This window comes from Polypterus senegalus, chromosome 15, assembly GCF_016835505.1.
Source record: "Polypterus senegalus isolate Bchr_013 chromosome 15, ASM1683550v1, whole genome shotgun sequence".
In the NCBI taxonomy this organism is placed as follows: domain Eukaryota; kingdom Metazoa; phylum Chordata; class Cladistia; order Polypteriformes; family Polypteridae; genus Polypterus; species Polypterus senegalus.
The window spans coordinates 37880288-37903218 of record NC_053168.1 but is presented as its reverse complement, the minus strand read 5'-3'; the positions used below and the strand labels follow the sequence as shown (position 1 = coordinate 37903218).

Here is a 22931-nt window from a genome sequence, read left to right as displayed (position 1 = left end):
ATAAAACAGCCCTGAAATCTACACTCGCATGGAGGTGGTTTGGCTTTAAAAAGACTGATATTTCTCAAAAGAACGCAATCTGCAAACTGTGTTGGAAATTGGTTCCCGTTAAAGACCATTTGCAAAGTAAATACTCCACAGAACATGGAGTACAAAAAGCTTCAGGAGGCAGCTGTCCATGACAGGTCTAAATCACCCAAGGTACAAGAACAAAAACACACTTGGCAAACTTTAGCAGAATCATTCTGCAAAAAGTGCTGTATGACAAGAAAAGCAACAGATGGCATGAAATGACAAAACACTGTCACCAGTTACATCGCAGAAGATATGGTGCCAGTTGAAGTGGTTGAGAGGGATGGTTTCAAACAAATTTTGAATACTTTAGACCCAAGATACAAATTGTTTGGCTGAAAGTATTTCAGTCAAACAGCTCTGCCTAAATTGTATGATTCACGTTGCCAAACTGTGATGTGGAAGGTTTCATATTTTGCCACAGCAGTGGATTTATACTCAGGCCAAACATCTGAACCATACCTCTCTTTAACGAAACCTGACAACTGCAAAGCTACTGCTTGCAAACATTCTACTTCCCTGAAGACCACACAGGCAACAACAGACAGCGGAGCTAACACTACACCATGGATAAACCACTGGAAGAGGCTTTCTTGTTCTGGACATAGGCTTCATATTGTCATTACTGAGTAATTTGGGTTCCCCTAGAAAGTGCAATTTAAGTGAAATTGATCTAGTACACAACAAAAAAAAATCGGTTTGAACGAATCATTTAATCTGCGAACAAACTACATTATTCAGTCAGTCCAGTTGTTTTTATTTCCATAAGAAGCATATGCCTGTCAGTGGCATTAATTTTGCAAGCTCTCTTGGTTGGGTGTCCTCGATTCCAAAGCACATTTTTTTCTTTCATTATTTAAAACACTGTCCCAGATCCCCACCTCCTCACCCTGTTCCGTCCCACCCCTATAGCTGCTGTAGTTGGAGCAGGTGATGACACAAGGGAGGAAGTTTAAAAAAAAAACTCTTTTGATAGCAATTAAAAAAAAAAAAAAAAAACAAAACACAGCAGTTCAGAGAAGGAGAGTCTCTGCACACCGCCATTGAAATAGAGATCAAGAGCTGCTTAATGATACCTGAGGTATACAGTGATGTAAATCCATTTGAGAGGTGGAAAACATAAGTGTATTTCCCAAATTGAGGAAACTTGCAGAAAAAGTACCCGTGCATCCCTTCTGAGAGGGCTCTCGGCACCAGAGGAAATGCTGTTACATGTAATCGTGCTGTTCTGGAGCCAGATGCTATGGACAGAGGGTGTTTGTCACATAATTTGAAGTTTCCTCAGTAGAATTTGACAGTTTTTATTTTTTCTGCTGTCTTTGTTCAGTATTGCACAGAACTTGAAGTTAGTAATCTATTTTAAAATTTTATAGATTTGGGTTTTATTTGTATCTTTGTGAAATATATGACAGAACTTGTCTACAAATGCTAGTTTTCTTTTTCTTCATGTGCAGTATTTGACAGAACTTTTTACACTATAGTACAGTATGTTAGATATTTGTTCTTGCTTGTATGCTGTACAATTCACCTTACAGTTTGTTTATCCAGACTATAATGTCCATGCCCTGTAGTTCAATTATGATTAGTATTTTATTCCTTTTGGATTTATATCTTTTTACATTAAGGGTAAGTTTTGTTTAAAATGCTCTCATTACAATAGTTTTGTTGGCATTATTGCAATTTTTATGTAAATACTGTGGGTCACTTTGAAATGGTTTATTCACTATCTGATCTCAGTAATACTTTTGACTGGTGATTTTAATGTTTTTGTGGTGTTTTACTTCAGTTTTAAGTGAATAAATAAGACTAGTTTTCCTTAACTGTTGTTTCCATTAATCTAATTAATAAACTTCAACTAATATCCTGTTAGCAAGACCAATAGATCAATCAGACCTTTACAAATAAGTTTTTCAACAATGCAAAATATCATCTAATTATCATTATCCTCAAAGTCCCAGAAAATACGGAGATACAATTTTTGTCAGTGTCGCACATCCCCAGGTTGGTTTATGCAGGCTTCAGTTAGACCCAGATGGCTTCTTTGTGTTAGGTGCAAAGTATATGTATCCTTAATTGAACATAAAAAATTGCCTGGGAAAGAACCTTTTGCCAACACTCTAATATTTACTCAGAAATAAATGTACTTTTTTTTTTTTTAGCTTCAGCGACGCCATGAGCAAATGAAAAAGAACTTGGAAGCCCAGCACAAGGAGCTAGAAGAAAAACGTCGCCAGTATGAGGAGGAAAAGGCAAGCTGGGAGAATCAGCAGCGTATGCTAGAACAGCAGAAACTTGATGCATCCAGGTACTGTATTTATTTACATTTTCTGCTCTTTTTAAGCAAAAAAAGCTTTGCAGCAAGCACTGCTTTAATAAGCGAGTCATGCAGTGTACTGTATGCTACGACTAGGCAGTGACTACTGCAGCTGCCTCATAGTGTCACGAGATGGAGTTTGATGTAGTTACTGTCTGTGTGCCGTTTGAATGTGTCTGCTCCATTAATAAACGGTTCAGAGTAATGAGGAATGAAAATGGCCGTGTGCTTGGCTATAAACCCAAATATTATGGAGTTAAGACTCATCCTGAAACTAAATGGGTACCACATCTTGTTAATACTGGGCACTGCCACAAAATTTACATTTTGCAATTAGGCTGTTTGGATAAAAAAAATAAAAGTTGCATTTTTAAAGCGGTAACTTTTTTTTTAAAAACCATTTTCAAATAAATGAAAACCTAATTAAGTTTAAATTATATTTTCCATTTAAACCTAGGACTTTGGAAAAGAATAAAAAGAAGGGGAAGATCTTTTAAAGACCTTAAAGGACCACCAAACCTGTGATGTACTAGTTGCCAATATTCCAGCCAGGACTTCAGTTTTGTTTTTTTTTGTTTTTTTTTTTTTTGTTTGTTTTTTCAAACCAATTCTTTTCAGAATGTGGGATGTATTAGCATGCCATACAGCCAGTCTAATGCCATCTTTGTAAATTGGTTTCTTTTATTTTGATAGGTTTTGTAAAGTTTTGAATGAACTGCACTTAGAAATTCAACATTCTAAGGGTCTCTTTGGTTATTTTAAGCTGATGTCTACCCTTTTATTCAGAGGAAATGTTTTACTATTGTACAGTCATGTTCTGGTGGTTGATTGTTTACAGACAAATGACTCGTTCTTCCATTGTGTTAAACTATTGTTGGGAGAAAAGGGTTGGGGGGTGGGAGTGAGATTTGCCGCTGTTTTTGTTTTCTAAGCTTTGTTAAATATAACACAAACCTCATACCATGCAGCATATAATACAGCATAGCCTAATGTTAACATTGAAATTTTTGAAATATCTATTATACTTTAAACAATTGAATATGCATAAATAAAACATATTGGTAAACATGCATCGCAGTCTCTTCATAAAGTGTTCTTTGCTTTTTTATTAAGTATATTCTTTTTCCATCTAGTAATTAGAGATTGCAATGTATAACGTCTTCATTTATTGTTACATATATTTTTTTTTTCATGTATTGGCCCAGTTAAAATATGTTTTGTACGTTAGAAAATAATGGGGATTGCATAATTATTTCTTAACATTTTCTTTTTGTTTACCTGTAAAAATAAATAAAATGGCTGCATTGGCAGTTGTCAGGTTAATATTGAATGTTGGCTTATTATTGTGCAGTTGACCTTCCCTCTCTACTTTGGGTACTATGAATTCCCAAAAAAAGACCACAGTTAATCATTTACTGTAGCTTATATTCATGTACCACACACAGTTCTGTATTTTTTGTATTGTATAAAGTCACATAATAAACAATACTGTGATGCTCTCAATGCAGTTGTATGTCCATGCTCACATTTTATCTTGTTTGTATGCTCTAACATTTTTCATTTGAAATTCTACAATAAATTGCTTTCCTAATTTTTTTTCTTAAATCATCTTTTTACTGTCTTTGCCCAACTAAAGCTTTTTTTCAGCAGTCACGTATGTTTTGTTTAAAATTGCCTAAATGTACTTGGGGCAAGATCCAGAAGGTAAGTAATGTCCCCACGCTGCATGTAGGAATGGCCTACACTTAAACCCTTCTGAGCAACACTTCACATACACAGTATCTCTTGGAAAGCATTGGATTTAAAACCATTCCTGCAACTTGAACAGCAATATTTTCAGTAATTCCCAGATGGGTTAAAAGTGTTCTTTGAAATATGAGTTTGTAATATCCTGGATTGCAGTACTTCTGCAAAAACTTGTCTGTCTCCAACTGAAAGAATCCTATCAACTGCCTATAATTAAGTGAGAAAATAGTGTTTTATATTATCTTAGCCAGTGGCACATTACTCCTGGGTTGGTCAAACTTGATGAGAACAGTTGCAGATCTTGTCTCCTGAGGATGTCACCTTACAAAACAGGGAATTGTGGGGTATGATAAACTACAAGACTCTGTGATGACCTTTCCAAATTTCAAAACACTGCAAGCTCTCACCTTTCAGACAGCAGATAACAATGCTGCTTGTATATGCTGGTGGTGTACGAGTGCTTTCCAGGTATAGTGAGTTCAGCTTTAATCTTGGCCCTTTTTTCCCCATTGTGTTGTGATACATATAACAAGTCTTCACACACCCACGCCTCTGTTCTGTTTACAAGGTCCACATTTCTTGGTCCTTTTAGTTGCATTTTATGTATTGCAGTTCCCGCTGACTGCTTATTCATTCTTAGCTCATGCATACACACAAGCCCATCCCTATGACTTAAGACAAAAATCAGAACCTATTTCATTTTATCGGATCAATCGCAAACTGATTGGACTGAATCACTGTGGTATATCAGACTACATGACTGCCAAACAGCCTATGACTGCATCAGACACGCTAAGATTATGTAAGGGAAGTCTGATACTGAAAAACACTGGAAACGTCATGGGATGTGACAAAGCCTTAAATTCAGAAGTAGTCAAATACTGTTTACGAAGAGCTCTTCAAAACTTGGCAGTAAGCCATTAATACAGCTCATACATTACATTTATTTATGTGATGCCTTTATCCAAGACAACTTAGGACATTTGATAAACAAACAACTGGTTACATTTATTTTGTTTTTCCAATTGGAGGACAGGCAGGTGAAGTGACTTACTCACGGTCACACAGTGTCAAGCTCAGGGTTTGAAGCCCAAAGTCAACTCGAAAGTAAACATGCTGGGTTCCTGTTTATCGTTCTTTATTCTACTTGCTGTTTTTCATACTGTATGTAAAGAACTATTTAAGATATAGAGCTTCCTATTTTCATTGCCCTCTTTGTCAGATGGGAGCTGCCTACTGAGTTTTCTTTTTTTGAATGTTTTTTTAATCCCTTTATTCCTTCCGGGTGCTGTGCAGGCAGCAGCCTTTTATAGACGTTCTGTATTCCCTTTGTTTTTTTATGGTGGCTTTGAACTTATTTTGGTGGTTAATAGTTTTAGGGTTAGATGTGATCTGGCTTGTCATTGAAAGTAGCTCCTAAAAGTCGTATAAATGGATTTTAAATTTACTAATGATCTGCTGCTGTAATCCTAAGCACAGACTCATCTCAACTACCTTTTGGACAAGCTGAGAACTTCAGAGAAGTGCTAGGAAGAGGATCTGAAGGCTCCTTTATGTCTGCAACACCTGAAAACACAGACACTAAGAAACTGAAAGGGTGTGTGAGTTATACTAGCCATCTTACTCGGCTCATCTCAAGACAACAGGCTTCAGTTACTGCCATCAGGTAATTGGATGCATCAGAAGTCTATGTAACTAACTCAGTTATTTTATGTGTATATGTTGTGCTTTATATACAGTGGTGTGAAAAACTATTTGCCCCCTTCCTGATTTCTTATTCTTTTGCATGTTTGTCACACAAAATGTTTCTGATCATCAAACACATGTAACCATTAGTCAAATATAACACAAGTAAACACAAAATGCAGTTTTTAAATGATGGCTTTTATTATTTAGGGAGAAAAAAAATCCAAACCTGCATGGCCCTGTGTGAAAAAGTAATTGCCCCCTTGTTAAAAAATAACCTAACTGTGGTGTATCCCACCTGAGTTCAATTTTCGTAGCCTCCCCCAGGCCTGATTACTGCCACACCTGTTTCAATCAAGAAATCACTTAAATAGGAGCTGCCTGACACAGAGAAGTAGACCAAAAGCACCTCAAAAGCTAGACATCATGCCAAGATCCAAAGAAATTCAGGAACAAATGAGAACAGAAGTAATTGAGATCTATCAGTCTGGTAAAGGTTATAAAGCCATTTCTAAAGCTTTGGGACTCCAGCGAACCACAGTGAGAGCCATTATCCACAAATGGCAAAAACATGGAACAGTGGTGAACCTTCCCAGGAGTGGCCGGCCGACCAAAATTACCCCAAGAGCGCAGAGACGACTCATCCGAGAGGTCACAAAAGACCCCAGGACAACGTCTAAAGAACTGCAGGCCTCACTTGCCTCAATTAAAGTCAGTGTTCACGACTCCACCATAAGAAAGAGACTGGGCAAAAGCGGCCTGCATGGCAGATTTCCAAGACGCAAACCACTGTTAAGCAAAAGAACATTAGGGCTCGTCTCAATTTTGCTAAGAAACATCTCAATGATTGCCAAGACTTTTGGGAAAAATACCTTGTGGACTGGTGAGACAAAAGTTGAACTTTTTGGAAGGCAAATGTCCCGTTACATCTGGCGTAAAAGGAACACAGCATTTCAGAAAAGAACATCATAGCAACAGTAAAATATGGTGGTGGTAGTGTGATGGTCTGGGGTTGTTTTGCTGCTTCAGGACCTGGAAGGCTTGCTGTGATAGATGGAACCATGAATTCTACTGTCTACCAAAAAATCCTGAAGGAGAATATCCGGCCATCTATTCGTCAACTCAAGCTGAAGCGATCTTGGGTGCTGCAAAAGGACAATGACCCAAAACACACCAGCAAATCCACCTCTGAATGGCTGAAGAAAAACAAAATGAAGACTTTGGAGTGGCCTAGTCAAAGTCCTGACCTGAATCCAATTGAGATGCTATGGCATGACCTTAAAAAGGCGGTTCATGCTAGAAACCCCTCAAATAAAGCTGAATTACAACAATTCTGCAAAGATGAGTGGGCCAAAATTCCTCCAGAGCGCTGTAAAAGACTCATTGCAAGTTATCGCAAACGCTTGATTGCAGTTATTGCTGCTAAGGGTGGCCCAACCAGTTATTGGGTTCAGGGGGCAATTACTTTTTCACACAGGGCCATGTAGGTTTGGATTTTTTTTTCTCCCTAAGTAATAAAAACCATCATTTAAAAACTGCATTTTGTGTTTACTTGTGTTATATTTGACTAATGGTTAAATGTGTTTGATGATCAGAAACATTTTGTGTGACAGACATGCAAAAGAATAAGAAATCAGGAAGGGGGCAAATAGTTTTTCACACCACTGTATATATAAAAACCAAGAGATGCTAATATTAGTTCACTGGAGCTTGTTACTCTTGTCAGTAAACTTTCATCTTTTGGTGAGGGTCAGTGGAAAACAGTTCTATATGAAACTTAATTCTTTTGAGTTTAAACAGTTAATTAGTAGAAATAGGAATTTTGGGTATAAATAGAACTTCACCCTGCAGTACATCTTAAAGGTAGGTTCAATCAGATTTGAATGTAATGCTTTGAACTGTAAGCTATTTTGTAGTGTTTTGGAGGGTTCAGATCAAATGCAATATACACTGATTTGTGTACTATTTCAACTTATTACATACAGTATTGACTTTTCCACTCTGTACATTTATGTATGCGATGCATTGAATGTTATAAACATTGTTTAGAAAAGAACAGGTGAAAAGAGTAATGATAAGGCGACCTATGTAGTGTCCTCCTCCTCTGTGTCCTGCCCATGGAGGACCCTTTTACTGAGCTTTGCCAACATTTAAACTGACCAAGGCCTGCTTTCTGTACTTCTAAGTATATGTGCTGCATATCATCACATTCAATAATCCAAGGAGGACTAAACCCCTGAGTATGTATTTTATACCACACGGTTCATTTATACTTCAGGCTCAGAATGCATATGTGCCCCCATCATGGCTCCCACGTGTTGTCTGAGCAGGTCCTCAGAAATGACGCGTGCGCAAGTTGCAGTACCAGCAAAAAGTCAGGGGGCGCAGTGTGATAAAAGTTGGAACGTGACGTCCGAGTCTCTGGTTATTATCTACATGTGACAGAAAGCCGCTTTGCGGATCCTACAGGATCGATGTGTGCACTTCGATGTTTGATGTGGTGAAGCAAAATGCCGACATACAAATGCATTCATGGTGCTTTTATATTCAAGCATTGCATATTCCCGATTGTAATGACATGATACATTTTAAAAGTCTCACATACCGTCTTCTGTATCGTCTTTTTTTTTTTTCTGGGGCTTCCTCCTGACCTGACAGCAGCGGCAAACAGCAATAGATCACCACAAAGAACGTATTAAATGTATGATATTCCAACTCTGCACATTTAGAATCCTTATGTATACTTGATATCACTTTCATGATGAAATGCATTAAAGTATGTATGTTACATTTTACAGATAAATCATTAATTTCATTTAAATAGCACTGCTGTCTTGCAGGGAGTCACGTCGCTGGTATTCCCTGCCTGGAGTGTTCATGTTTTCCTGCTGGGTTTCCTCCGTGTGCTCCGGTTTCTTTCCAAAGATATACAGATATGGTGACACTAAAATGACGGCAGTGTGTATGCGAGTGCTTGTATTCATCTTGCGATGAGCTTCTGCCTCGTCCAGGGATTGTTTCTGCCTCGTGCCCAATGCTAGCTACAATGGACACATCCCTGGATTAATGGATGTAATCGTTAAACAGATATATTGCAGTAAGGTGTCTTTAGAATTTAATGGCTGTTCCAGGAAATTCACAACACAGCGAAGCCGAACCTGTTCTCACCGTGATGATATCTCACACTGCCACCAGATTTATGTAAAGTACGCGCGCAAGTATAAAACAGTACAACGCTTGTGTAGTAGGAGCATGCGTCGTCGTGTCACGTGAAGTATAAACCCGGCCTTCGAAGCAGCCTACAGAACAGAGAGTACTGTGTGTGTGTGTGTGTGTGTGTGTGTTCATCCTACCACTTTGGCCCTGCTGGCTCCCTTATTTTGCACAAATGGGCAGACTCCTTAGCTCCGCACAACTCCTCTTCTGTGCTCTGCTGAAAAAGACGTGGACCTTACCATACTTGATACAGTAGTAGTAGTATTAAGAACTATCAACAAGTAAAAAAAAAAAAAAAATGTTGGCAAATGTTCGATTAAATACAGCAAAGCATTTTTTAGACTTTGGGATATTCAGTTTTTCTGTTTTGGGGTTTGCCTCAGATTTTGGCGAATCGTTTAAATGCAATTATTTATATCCATTTATACACTAATATTGGCGATCATTAAATAATAATTATTATTAAATAATTTCTCCCATATAAGTAACATTTCTTGGGCTGCCTTCTTCCATCTGCAAAACATTTTTAGACTTCGTCCTGTTCTTATGCAACACTGTACTGAAGTATTGGTTAATGCCCGAGTCACCTCACATATAGATTACTGTAATGCTATTCTATCTGGCATCCCACAAAAACGTATCCATTGCTTACAACTTCTTCAAAATTCTGCTGCCAGGATAATAACCTGCTGTTCTAAATCCAATGAACATACTGCACCTATTCTCTCTCAGCTTCACTGGCTCCCTGTTAACTACAGAATACAATACAAAATACCGCTCTTAACATTTAAAGCTCTCCACAACCTCACTGATCTCCTACTGTTTTATGCTCCTTCTTGCTCACTCAGATCCTGTAATTTGAGACAGTAATCTCCAGAACCCCCCGCGATAGATGAAAATCCACGAAGTAGAAACCATATGTTTGTATGTTTGTTATTTTTATATATTTTAAGCCCTTATAAACTCTCCCACACTGTTAACATTATTAGAGCCCTCTAGACATGAAATAACACCCTTTAGTCAAAAGTTTAAATTGCTTTATTGGATTTTGGCAGTTCAAGATTGAGGTGCTGCGGCCCGTGGAAGCCGATAAAAAGGGGGTCGAGACAGTAAGGGGAGAAAAAAAGGGGGAAAAGGAGGAAAATTAGGCAGGCCAGTGTGAGAAAGACGAGCGAGAGACAGAGGTGAAATGGAGAGAAGACAGAGCCGTGAAGAGAGAGCCAGAGCGCCTGTGCCGTAGGGATCGAGTGGCAGGCTGTGAACTTCTTGGCTGCAGGGGCCGGAAGCTGAAGTGAGGACCCCACTACCAAGTGATTTCCAGTACGACGAGGAACAGCCCGATTGTAAAGTGTGAGAGGCAGGAGAGGCGTGTGTGGCTCAACAATTCACCCCGCAGACGGCGATGGAAGGGTGGCAGGGAACGAAGCCGGGATCTGCAGGTTGACTGCACCTGTCAGTTGGCGTCTCCTCCTCCTTCGACGTACAAACAGGATAAAGTGCGGGGGGCGCCAGGTTTTGTGGAATGTCTCTGGCTTTTAACCTCGACGTGTTTAATGGATTTATTTAACCTCTACAGACACTTCTTTTCCTGTATTGAAGATTTGCGCTGCACTTTTGAACACTTTGTTTCTGACTGCTTTTAAATAAGAGCACTTTTGCACTTTTATGCACCTGCCCCTTGCTTAGAGTGTGAGTGTCCTCACCCGCTGGCTCATCCCTCGGGTACGTTATTGATGGCAGCGGGTTCAAGAGGCTCCCTAGAGCAATCGGGAGGGTGGAGCCGACCCACACCATCATACAAGTCCACTGTGATCCCCCCCAGGGTCCTTCTAAGTAATGAGAATGCCCACTGGGTGACTTGTACTGGAGGTGTGCTGAGCACCAGCCACTAGGGGCAAGACCCTCCAAGACATGCTGGAGGAATCGTAGCTGCCAACCAGGTAGGGAGTGCCAGGATATTCTCTGAGGGGAGCTGGAGGCTGTTTTTGGGAACACGGTGGCTCCGTTTGTGCCCCTGTGCCCCTCACCACGATGAGCAAACGGAGAGTAAACTGAACGTTTTCCTTTGTGATCACCCTTCATCATTTCTGGGATCTTTGAAACTGACAACAAGCCAAATTCACAACTTAGATGATTGTTTAACTCTAAACAAGACATTTGAAGATCGAATTTTAGTTTGTAATGCTGGTCCGGAGATGACTGCCAAGAAACTCATCAACACCTGTTAATGATGGATCTTCCAGGTACGCTCTGATCAGCAAGAACAGCCTCTGGTGGAGAACATCCCAGATGTGGGCAGCTGAAATTATATAAAGGCGTTAGAAAAGGATTGAGCACACCCTCTGTGAGTCCCCTACAAATATTACAAGGCGGGCCGTGACCCAGAATCCACAAGGTAGTCAAGAAATGCCTGGTGGCCCACCTCGAAGAGAAGGCGAGTATTTGGCCTCCGTATGGCCTGTTTCCATCAATCCTAAGGCAAATCAGGTTAGGGTGGGCTTTTCTTTGGACGGGATCAGGAGAATCTTGAGGGAGAGTCACTGAATGTCCTGGTTATGGGGGGTCATCCTGAACAGTGGAATTGAAGAAGGTGGGAGCACCCTAAGAAGTGAGCAGAGACTCATAGGGGGTTACACAGCACCTCACTCAGGACATTAGGCTTTGCTAAAGGTAATGTAGACACGCTTCGGGGTCCACGTGTGTTCTTTGTTTTGGTGTTTTCTTTAAGAATTTACAAAACTGGAATTATAAATGTACCTCTGAGCAGTCTGGTCTGTGCACATGACCTTTACTTCTGTAAAAATGGCATCTTTCCAGTGAGGTTTTATGCATGTCTGACTTGGTGGTCTCGGTTACAATCGATGGGATTTATTTATTCACAGAACACCAAGAGAGCCACCTGCTGTCGGCTTTAAAGAACTGATCACTTGGATTTCAACGTATTCGGCTCACGTCTTTTGTAAAACTGCTTTCTCATTGGAAGGAGGAACCTACCCTGGGTGGGATGCTGGTCTGCCTTAGGAGGACACCTATAGGTGACCATTTTGGAGATGGCAGTCAACTGCCAAATGTCGATGGGATGTGGAAGGAAGACGATGTAAAATAGCCAGGAGGAGTTGGGGAGCACATGTATGTAGGGCTGTGAGGGAGCAACACAAACTGCTTCATGGCCAAAAGGTGCTATAAAAATACAAAAAGTGGGAGGAATAGCCGCCAAACATTCAGACCTCGTCACTTTCTGTACATTTTATTGTGTTGTAGATTTCATTTTAAGCGGATACATTTGACATTTTCGCCCATCAATCTACACTCAGTAGCCCATAATGAAAAAATAAAAACGTGTTTTCAAGAAGGTTTGCAAATTTGTTAAAAATCAAAAATGAAATCTCTCATTCCTGTAAGCATTCAGACCCTTTGCCGTGGCACTCCAATCTGTGCTCGGGTCCATCGCGTTTGCACTAATTCTCCTTGAGATATTTCTAGGACTTGTTTGGAGTCCGCCAGTGGGAAACTGAATTGACTGGACATCATTTAGACAGGCACACACCTAAAAATCGAAAGAACATCTCAGGAGAGACCTGAAAATGGCGGTTTACTGACACTTACCAACCATCCTAATGCAGCTTGGCAGGATCTGCCAGGAAGGAGGGGACAAGTGGCACAAATCCGGGTGTGCAAAGCTTGTAGAGTTTTAAAAAAAATGACCCAAAACTGACCTCATTTGATCCAAAAACTCTCCTCTGGTAAACACTTTAAATCAATTCATATTAAAACTATATATGTGTATAAAGTAGTCAGGCACTGTAGTGATAGACTCAAAGGCAATACATTTTAGGGACACCAACTGGGTCATCCCTCTTATTCGTCGAAAATAAACTTCAAGAACGTATCTTAGCACGATTGCCCTTCAGGGCTTTAACAAAGGCTTTTGTGGTCACTGTGGCGGCTTGGAGAGCTCCGTCCGGTGGCTTTTTCAGGCCAAAAGTGACAGCCAGGCTTTGTGTTGGTGGGACCGGAGGGGCGTGGCTACTTGCCCTCACTGGGCGGGTTTTCAGCGCTGTGAGGGAAGTAAAGAAGAAGACAATGTTAGCCACAGCGCCCCCCCTGTCCCCGGTGGGTTATTACATACCTTGACAGACCGGTGAGGAGTCCTCTGATGCACATGCATGACTATATATAGAAATATATATATATATATTTATATTTATATATGTGTGTGTACTGTATATATTAGTTTATTAATTAACTATTTATTAATATACACACACACATATATATATGAGTATACTGTATGAAGCAGTTTCACTTGCACACCATGTGTACATCTTTATAATTGTACTATTCTGTTGCTGTTTATAATGCATGCGGTTTAACTTTTTCTGTATTTGTTGTTTTTAGATGATGTTGTGTTAGGTCGTCAGAAGCTCCAATGCTACAAATTCCTGTACATTAAGTACTTGGCAAATAAAAGTGGCTCTGATTCTGATTTTAGCCCAGATTTTCCAGTCATGAATGAATCTCCGGATTTCATAAATTGCTGTGTGTCCCTGTCGCTGACACGCTTTAAATATGATTAGCTCTTATTGTATATGTCGGAGGTCTTCAGTATAACTGTTGGTGGTGTATGAATTGTTTTCCTTGCAATACAGGTTTCTAGTGCCATATAAATAAAATGTATTATTATTATTACTATTATTTCTAATACTAGACTTAGCCTTTATAGTATAGGGATTGTGTGAAGGTTTATTATTCTAACTTTATGTTATTAATATGTTCCATATCAAGTGTGTAAGATTTAATCGTTTGTTATTTATTGTCATGCCACATATGGAGGAACATTTTGGACAAAACAACACCTAAATATATTTATAGTAATAAAATGCATTGCAGTTGCCATTCCAACAGATGGCTCATAAACATTAACACTGCTTTTACAAATTCCATACCAAACGGAGCATAACAGAGACAAATGAGTGGCATGGTGCACAGCAAACATGAACACCAAGGCCTGTGTCGATTACTTTGATTTCAAGCCCTCTTAGGTGGGTCAGGATACTTTCTTAATCTACTGTACTGCACCTCAGAACTTCTACCTTCCTTAGCTGAACAAATCTCAGAACTTGCTTTACTAAATATGAGTTAATTTTATTGTAAGGCTGGTGGTAACAAACTCAGTACCACCTTGAGAAGCAGCTCGAGTCTGCCAATCCTATACCTAGGCCATGTTTAGAGTAGCTGTGCATGCCGTGAATGTTCTTCTTAGCATTGTTTTAGGCCACTGTTGATTTTTTTGACTATTTTTTTTATTTCAAATACTTCAACAGAGTGTAATTGCAGGCTGCAGTAGCTGTTAGGTCAGTCACATCATGAAATGCCCATCACATGCTCAGTTACACTGTTCAGGGTTGTGTGAGGCTTATCTGACTCGCAGGCCATGCAGGGAAGCTGCAGGCCGCTGTTAGGCCCATCTCAAAGACATGAGCCTGAAAAATGAACGCATCTGTCATACGCAGTTTGGCCACAAGAGGTCACTGTTAGCTAGCATTCTGTCTGCTTGGAACTGAAGGGCAGCAAACGACCGTCTTCTGTATCCTGCCTTTGTACGGTGAACGACTGACAGCACAGGGTCGCACTGCGATATTTCATGTATGATCAGAAGGACTCTAATGTGGCTTGAGCCCAGATGGTGTCACCCCTCGACCACGACCCTGAATTGGAATAAGGGGGCTCTTTATGTTTTTGCTCTAAGTGTACGTTTAAGGATAGAATGGACCCTCGACATGAGAACGTGAAGTGCAACCAAATTTGGGTGCAAGACGTCCACTTGCGAGGGCTCACGTTTCTGTTTTTCTTTTTTTTTCACATGATCTGCATTTTTGACTTAACATTTAGGTAGCTAAAAATGAAATGGTTCTTACAGTTGTCACACGTTTAGACAACACAGCATGCTTGTGGTTGTGCACAAAGGACTTTACAGATGAATATGCCGTTGGTCTTATGTGCTTTACTGCTAAAGTGACAGCGGACAGGTCAGGACTCACTGTGTTCAGCATTATCGTGGGCTCCTCGTGTCACGCCTGCTGGACCCTCTGTAGATCTACTCACTGGCTGTTAGTGGCCGTAGGTGGACGCCTCTTAGTCAGCCTTGAATGTGTTTTATGTGTCCATCCATCCACCCGATAAATCTTAACTGGTCATCTAAAACCACCGCAGCAAATTGCAAACCAGGTCTGGGTGGTCCACCAGCCACATCCACTCATCGATGCCCATGTGGAGTGATAGCATAGCAAACTCATACCAATGGATGGGCACGGGGTCAGTGGCTTAGCTCCAACTAGCATCTGGAAGTGCTGCCAGTCCATTACAGAGCCGCCCCAAACACAGCCCTGCACTCTCAAGGGGGCCGATTTACAGTTTCTGATCAACTCAGTCAGCATGTGTGAGGGTTTGTGGGGAGAAAGTCAAAGTACACAGAAAAAAAAGCTCACACGGCCACGGGGAGAACCTGCAAAGTGCACAGGAGCAGCCTGAGACCATTCAAATCGGGACGCTGCATCTGTAAGGAGACAGGGCTGACCACTGCACCACCATGCCACCCCCAGTTCGGAGTCACATGTACTTACCACAGGATCATTTCATTACAGGAAATCGGAGTACAAATCGAAGTACAAAATACACACGTCAGACAGGGGTGGGCCTGGAATTGACCCTGCGAGGCTGCAGCGCAGACCACGGTGTCACCCTTTTGCTTTTTTATTAATCTAAAACAGCGACTTTCAGCCTTTTTCATCTCATGGCACACATACAGTGATTAGTAAAATTCAGAAGCACACCAAAAATATATTTTTTGCCGATCTGACAAAAGAAAAGGTATAAATTTGATTGATTTACAAAACATGCTGTAAAATCAGCGCAAATCCCAACATCCTCCTCCTTAACCCCCTATAAGTTATGGAAAATGGAATGTTCATCGTCCTAACTCTGTGACAGTAGAGTAGCTCATAGCCTGACGTTAGACCTGAACGGCCATTCAGATGGACATTAAGGGCACACAGCAGCTTTCTCACCGGCCGCTGCATCCAAACCTTAACCAGAGGCGCAGCTCGGGCTTTCAGCGCACGGGGACAACTGAAGATTTCGCGCCCCCTCCTGTTTGCCAAAATGCAATGGGGAAGGGAAAGAAAATTTTAGAAAATGTATTTAAAATAATAGTATTTTAAGCAAAAAAAAGTTCATATTTATTATTTTACATAGTTTTAAATTTTTAAATATTTCAATTTTTTAAAGCACTTTTATTCGTATATTTTCAAGGTTTCGCTAAATTTATAAAGATAGAACGAAGTAAAATAATTAAGACAACAATGGTAGTTCGAAAACATAATTATTCTAAAATATTATTCAAATATAACATTGCAAAAACTTAAACATTACATTGGATATAATAATATAATAACCTGAAAATGAAGTTAGTATAAAGTAAAAAAAATAGTTTGATGTATAATGCTTTAAATGTAATTCTTAACTTCAAAGATAAATTTTCCTAGCCTTTGCTGCAGCCAATGTATCGATTAGTTCATCAAAATGTCTGCTGTCGGTCCCCTCCCGCTCCACACTCAGCGAAGCCAAGGCTGACAATCTTTCCTGTGCCTTGGATGATCTCAGGTAGGACAAGATAAGTTTTAATTTACTGAAAGATCCTTCACAACTGGCGATGGAGGTTCCAACAGTCAGTAAAATGTGAAGACCAACTCTCAGATTTGGAAATATATTTTCCCTATGTTGTACAATAAAGCGAAACCAGAAAGAGACAAAAAAACATCGGAAAAAGATATCCTCATGCTGATGGAGTGATGGACTGAGTATGCGAATGTTTTTTATTTACTTTTTAGTGCATTTAAGAACTGAAAACATTTAATTCTAAAATTTCGTAACATCAGTTTGACCCATCGCTACGCCACTGACCTTAACAAATTTAATGTAGATATTTAAGCAGAATATCAGAAGTTTATCCCCCCACCCCCCTTTTTGTGTATAGTATCCACTTTTCTTCTGTTTTTGGTGTGAACTGTTAGCTTTGAATTTCACTAAAATCTTTAAAAACAAAGACACTTGGACTGTGGAGTATTTTTTGTACGACGGAATGTCAGTTGAGCGGCTGGCTGCCTAGGAACTCTTCTGAACCGTTCGGAAAGCTACAGTGGCATTTTAAATATCTTTTTGAAACGCTTTATTTATAATACTGTGTGATTAAAAAAATAATACTCAAAGAATTATCAGGTGCCTTCACTTGTGTTATGAGCAGGTGGCGCAGTGGTAGGTACAGCTGCTGTCTCACCATAAGGCGATCACGCGTTCATACCCCGGGTCCTCCCTGCGTGAAGACCCTTTGGGAAATGTAAAGAATTATTATTATTATTATTATTATTATTATTATTATTATTATTATTATTATTATACGTGTGTATGCGTGGTCAAATTCAGCCACAGCGTACAGTGGGATAAATAAGGACACTAGATGTGCACAACAATAAGACGAATGGAATAAGTGGGATAATTACACACGCGGTGCGCATGCCACATAAACATAATGTATATATTTTTGAAGAAAACGGTCATATAAGTTGATTAAATCAAATTATTTTTAGTATAGCATTTTTGGCTGCAGCATTACTGATGCTGTTTTAAATGTGCTCTATAAATAAATTGACACTGACATTATACATATTTTTTAACAAGCTGAGACAAGTAAAACTGGTTTCAAATGCATGGAATTATTCATTTATTGTTTTATATTTCACATACAGTATATGTATATTATTTAAATGATATATAAATCGTATAAAATGGTATAAAATTTGCATCATAGACTTCTTTTGCATCATATTTCTTTAAAGACGTGTTTAAATCACTTCTTACGGCACACCTCACACCGGTTGACAAATAGGTTTAGGTTTAGGTTTATTTGTCATATATAGGTTAACAAAGGGTCAACATACAATGAAATGTGTATGACGAGAAATCACAGATCTATAATAATATCTATATACCAGCTGTGTTACCTGTCCAAGACGGATTGAAATCTAAATACTCGGTCTAGATTTCAGTAGCTGTATCAACTATTGGAATGTATTTTGTAAAACATATAGTGATAAAATGCCTTGCATGTGTCATTCCAACAGATGGCGCAGCACAAATATTTGTAATTATTCAATGGATTAGTACAATTTTTTGTGATGCACCATCTGTCGGAATGACAAATACAATGCATATGTCCGTATTATATGACATTTGGTATGGGTGTTGTCAAAGCAGTGTTAATGTTTGTGATGCACCATCTGTTAGAATGGTTGAGACACAGAAACCAGACAAGCACACAAACACTTATCCTTTAATTAAGGTGAAATTTGAAAACATGATACTATACTAGTGAAACACATTGACCCCTGGCCCTAAGATAAAGGTGCTTCATATTGAGTGAATCAAAGTTCCACATGTTGGCTGCGCATTGTTTTGCTTTCATCATTAAAAAAATGTAAAAAAACCAAAAAAACAGCTTGACAGTAAAGACATTGGTCATCTTACTTTCCTAAGTCGTAGTCTTCAAACAAACAAAGCAAAGCCTGCATACGGCTGAAGTTCACACATGGAGGCAGAGAGAAACCGAAGTCCTGTTGGATCTGAAAGGGAAGACCAAAGGCCTGCTGATCAGACGCTGAAGCGCCTCACAAAATCAAACCGGTGTGGTCTAAGAGGCTTCCCCAAATAGTCCAGCTGCCTTCCACAGCCCCAAAACCTGCATGTTTCTTATTTTAAATTTCCAGCTCTAAATGGCCCAATGCCAGTGCCTACACCCTGTGATAAGCGGGCACTCCTTCCAGGCTTGGTTCTTCTCTTGCACCAGATATTGCTGGGATTAGTTTGCTCATTCCATATTGCAAATGGAATTTTGAATCTCACTTTAAGAAATGCCATGTTTTGTCAATAAAGCACAAAGTTTCAACAGCAGAACAGCATGTGTGAGACTATTTTAAAGGTTCAATGTTTTTCAAAGCCTTCCATCGACTGTGTGTCCTCTAGCATCTTTGCCAGTACAGGGTGGCAGAGACTTGATTAGTCCTGTATGACCTGCAGGGGGCACTCCAGCTCCCCAAACCCAACACAGACACACAAGTTCTCAAGCACAACACCGGGTTTTATTTTCAGTGGGAAACGTTTCCCAAGTTTCCCACCTGCACAACACAGTCACAAAGCACAAAAATCAAAGTACGCAACACCTTCTCTCTCTTCCTCTGTCTCTCCTTCCACCTCCACTTCTCCCAGTAAGCGTTGTCCCCCTCCCTCCCAACTCTGGCTCCTGGAGCAGTGGCAGTGGGCTTCTTTTATTGAGTACCCGGGAGTACTTCTGGTGGGCCATTAGCGTGGTCCGGATGCACTTCTGCGTAAGGCAGAAGCCCAACCAAGTAGGATTCAGCAGTCCCTGTAGCACCCCCTGGTGGCACCCACAGAACCCAACAGGGCTGTGCCAAACTCTAACTACCATGAAGCACAGGGGCACTGCTTCAACCCAAGGGGGCTGCCATCTAATATTCCGGGGGAGATAATGCCCTGTGCCTCTTCTCTCCCCCAGTCCTTCCACTATTAAGGTAAAGGGACCTGGCCATCCGCCACACTTAACAAGGCCAGAACCCCCTCTGCATTAGACAAACTCAAAGGGTCTGTCTACATAAACCCACCTGCAAGTTGCAGGGAGCCTAAGCAGGAGTCCACTACTGTTGCTATTACTGTCCAAATTTATGTTTTTTTTTGTTTATACAGCAAGCACAGCTGCTGAATCGAGCAAGGCTGCTTAGTCAATACATTTAGGAAGAACATGTCCTACCGACCTGAAGCACAGTGACCTCAGTGGTCCTTGGAGCTGCCACATCACCAGTCTGAGCCGAGCAGCTTTATCGCCACTGAGGTTCATGAACTCTATGGCATGACCCTCATAGCTGATAAAATTTAAAAAGGTGATGCCTTCCGACTTGTCTGAAGCTGCCTTTAAGTGCAGAACTCTGGGCAGCATGGGGACAAGGTGAGAGGTAAGGGGTAGTCACTGGGTGGTCTCTGTGTGCCAGCATTCACCTCCCTCATGTCTACCAGGCTTTCACATCTGACTGACTGCTGAGCTGAGATTCTTGTTTGTGGCACAATCAGCTTCCCTGGCCAACATGTAAAAGTCAGAGTCGTGTCCATGTTGAACTGAACTGAGCAAGTGGGATTAGCACTGCTGCCTCACCACTCCAGCGGACCACCTACAAAGCCCAATATGGTCCAATGTCCAAGCATGGTTGGCACTCTCTTTCTGTGTGTGCGCCTGCTCTGATTACCCTGCACATCCCAGAGATGTGGCAGTTAAGTTGCAGGCTATAAACTGACCAGTTACGAGTGTGTGTGTATGATCGATCTATCTATTATATAGTGCATTTTATCTATCTATCTATCTATCTATCTATCTATCTATCTATCTATCTATCTATCTATCTATCTATCTATCTATCTATCTATCTATCTATCTTATTATATAATGCCTTTATTTCTATTTATCTAGTCGTTCCACTATGACGTTCCTCATCATAGTGCCAATGCACATCTTGCTGTGTTCAGTACCGAACCATAGGACAAATCCAGGCTAAAATGTATTACACCCATTCCACCATGCTGCCTAATCTGATGCCAGCGTTCCCATTTCTGTTGTGCTCCAAAATGTCAGTCTGTAACATCCACAGTCCCCTTATTCTTCCCATATCCTGCCCTACAGATGTGGAAAGGATCAGGTGCACCTGCCACCTAAATGTCTCTCAATTGCCCAATCCTCTGCCAAATTGCTCAGTTTTCCATTTTGCTAAAATCCACACCATAATGTCTGCACCCCCACCTTGGTAGCCTTCCAATAATATGCACTTCCATCTGTCCTATAACACATCCATAGCAAAATTCCAATCCAGATCATATTCTGCCTCCGGTAATAAAGTGCCCAGTCCTCGGCCATTTCCACTCTATTCCATAAATCCACATCATATGGTGGCGATCAGAAGAGCATCTCAGAATGCATAACTTGTTGAATGTCAAGATGGAAGGGCTGCTGCAGCAGAAGACCACATCAGGTTCCACTCCTGTCATCCAATAACAGAAAGCTGATGCTACGAATGCCTGTGCAGCGGGCACAGAGTCACCGAAACTGGGCAGTTTAAGACTGGAAAAATGTAACCTGATTGGATGATTCTCAATGTCTGCTGAGGCACACAGTTGGCAGGGTAAGAATTTGATGCCAACAGCTTAAATCCAAGCATCCAACCTGCCTTGTGTCAACAGTCCAGGCTGCTGGTGGTAGTGTAACGGTGTGGGGATTACTTTCTTAGTATACTTTGAACCCATTAACATGAATCAATGATCGCTTGAATGCCTATTTAAGTATTTATGGTGGCCTTGTACATCCCCTCATGGCCACATTTTACCCATCTTCTAACGGCTACTTCCAGCATGATAACACACCGTGTCCCAAAGCAAAAGTTATCATAAACATGGCAATGAGTTTAGTGTTCTTCAGACACCGGATCCAAATCCAATCAAACACCTTTGGGATTTGGTACAACAGGAGATTTATAATATGAATGTGCAGCTCACAAATCTGCAGAAATCGTGTGATGCAATCATGTCAACATGGACCAGAATCTCAAATAATGAAACACCTTCTGCCGTGAAGAACTGAGGCTGTTTTAAGGGCAAAAAGAAGCCCTACCCAGTATTAGTGTTGCAATTCTAATAATGTGCTCAGTGAGAGTATAACAATAAACTCCTCATTCCCTAAACCTGTTTACGTTAATTATTGACAATGAAGACCATTTAGGCAAATCAAAATCAATGCTGAAAATGTTCTCATTGTACCTGAAACACAAGGCTGAAACACACGGGAGACGCCTTCGCTTTACATCTTTACTTTGGGGTGCACTCCTCCTCCTGCCTCCTGTTTTACAGTCACGACAGTCCACTGTACCTAAACGTGTCACAGCCTCTTAGTCTCACAAGACAAACGTCACCTGAAAAATACAACCACGTGCACCCACCAGCAAGCCAGACCTTTTTTCTTTTTGGTGAGCCACAACAGATAGATTCCCTGCTCTTTATATGGCTCTTTGAGGTGGCTCACTATCCTTAGAAGGACTGCTTGCCTTTTAACACTAGTTGGATAAATCACCTGTAACTGTGCGGAGGTGATGTTTTTATAGGTTCTCCAGCTATATATGATGTAATGCCAGCTTATTCTTTCGGTGATTCATTCCTAGTTAATATAACTTGTCTAGCTCTTTGCATAACCCTCCCTTTGAAGTAGCTGTCTCCAGCAGCCATTTGCAACTCTTTGCAATGGTGCACAAACTGATCAAAACGGCAAGGTGGTCTTCTCTCCCGCTTTGGTTGTGCAGACAGTGACAAGGGCACTTCAGCAGGGTTTGGGAGTGCTGTGTTGTCAGATGAAGTGGGAGAGATGTTGTGTGCTACACTGGCAGGTGGCATATCTGGGATGTTAAGGATAACTGGCACTGCAAACTGGTTCCCAGGTCTGGATCTCAGCTTTCACTACACCTCTACAATCTGCCTTGTCCTTTGCCTGCATATTTTTACCGCTGGCCCTACTTCTCACAGCTCGCTTTGGGTCAGTGGTAACTCGATCTGCCAATCTTTTCCCCAGGCTCATGAGCCTGAAGCTCCGCCAGTGTCCACACACCTGAGGTAATGGACCTTAGTAGACAGAGAAGTGGTGGTAGAGCTGCAGAGTTTTCAGTCTCTTAGCTGTGTCAGGCCCTGTACTGGTGCTGCAAATGGCACTCCAGGTTATAGATCTGAGCATCGAGACTCT

At 40.8% G+C, this 22931-nt stretch overlaps 1 protein-coding gene across 5 annotated transcripts in view; it reads left to right on the top strand.

Annotated features, from left to right (window-relative positions):
* The window catches only part of sept7a (septin 7a), a 132494-nt gene extending 128517 nt beyond the window's left edge, over window positions 1–3977 (top strand). For all 5 annotated transcript variants that reach the window (XM_039737689.1, XM_039737688.1, XM_039737690.1 and 2 more), the window contains 2 exons: window positions 2232–2377; window positions 2844–3977. In XM_039737689.1, coding sequence (XP_039593623.1) covers window positions 2232–2377; window positions 2844–2883 — 186 coding nt within the window. In that variant the 3' untranslated portion in view covers window positions 2884–3977. The remainder of the gene's footprint in view (window positions 1–2231; window positions 2378–2843) is intronic.
* Window positions 3978–22931: the final 18954 nt, after the last annotated feature.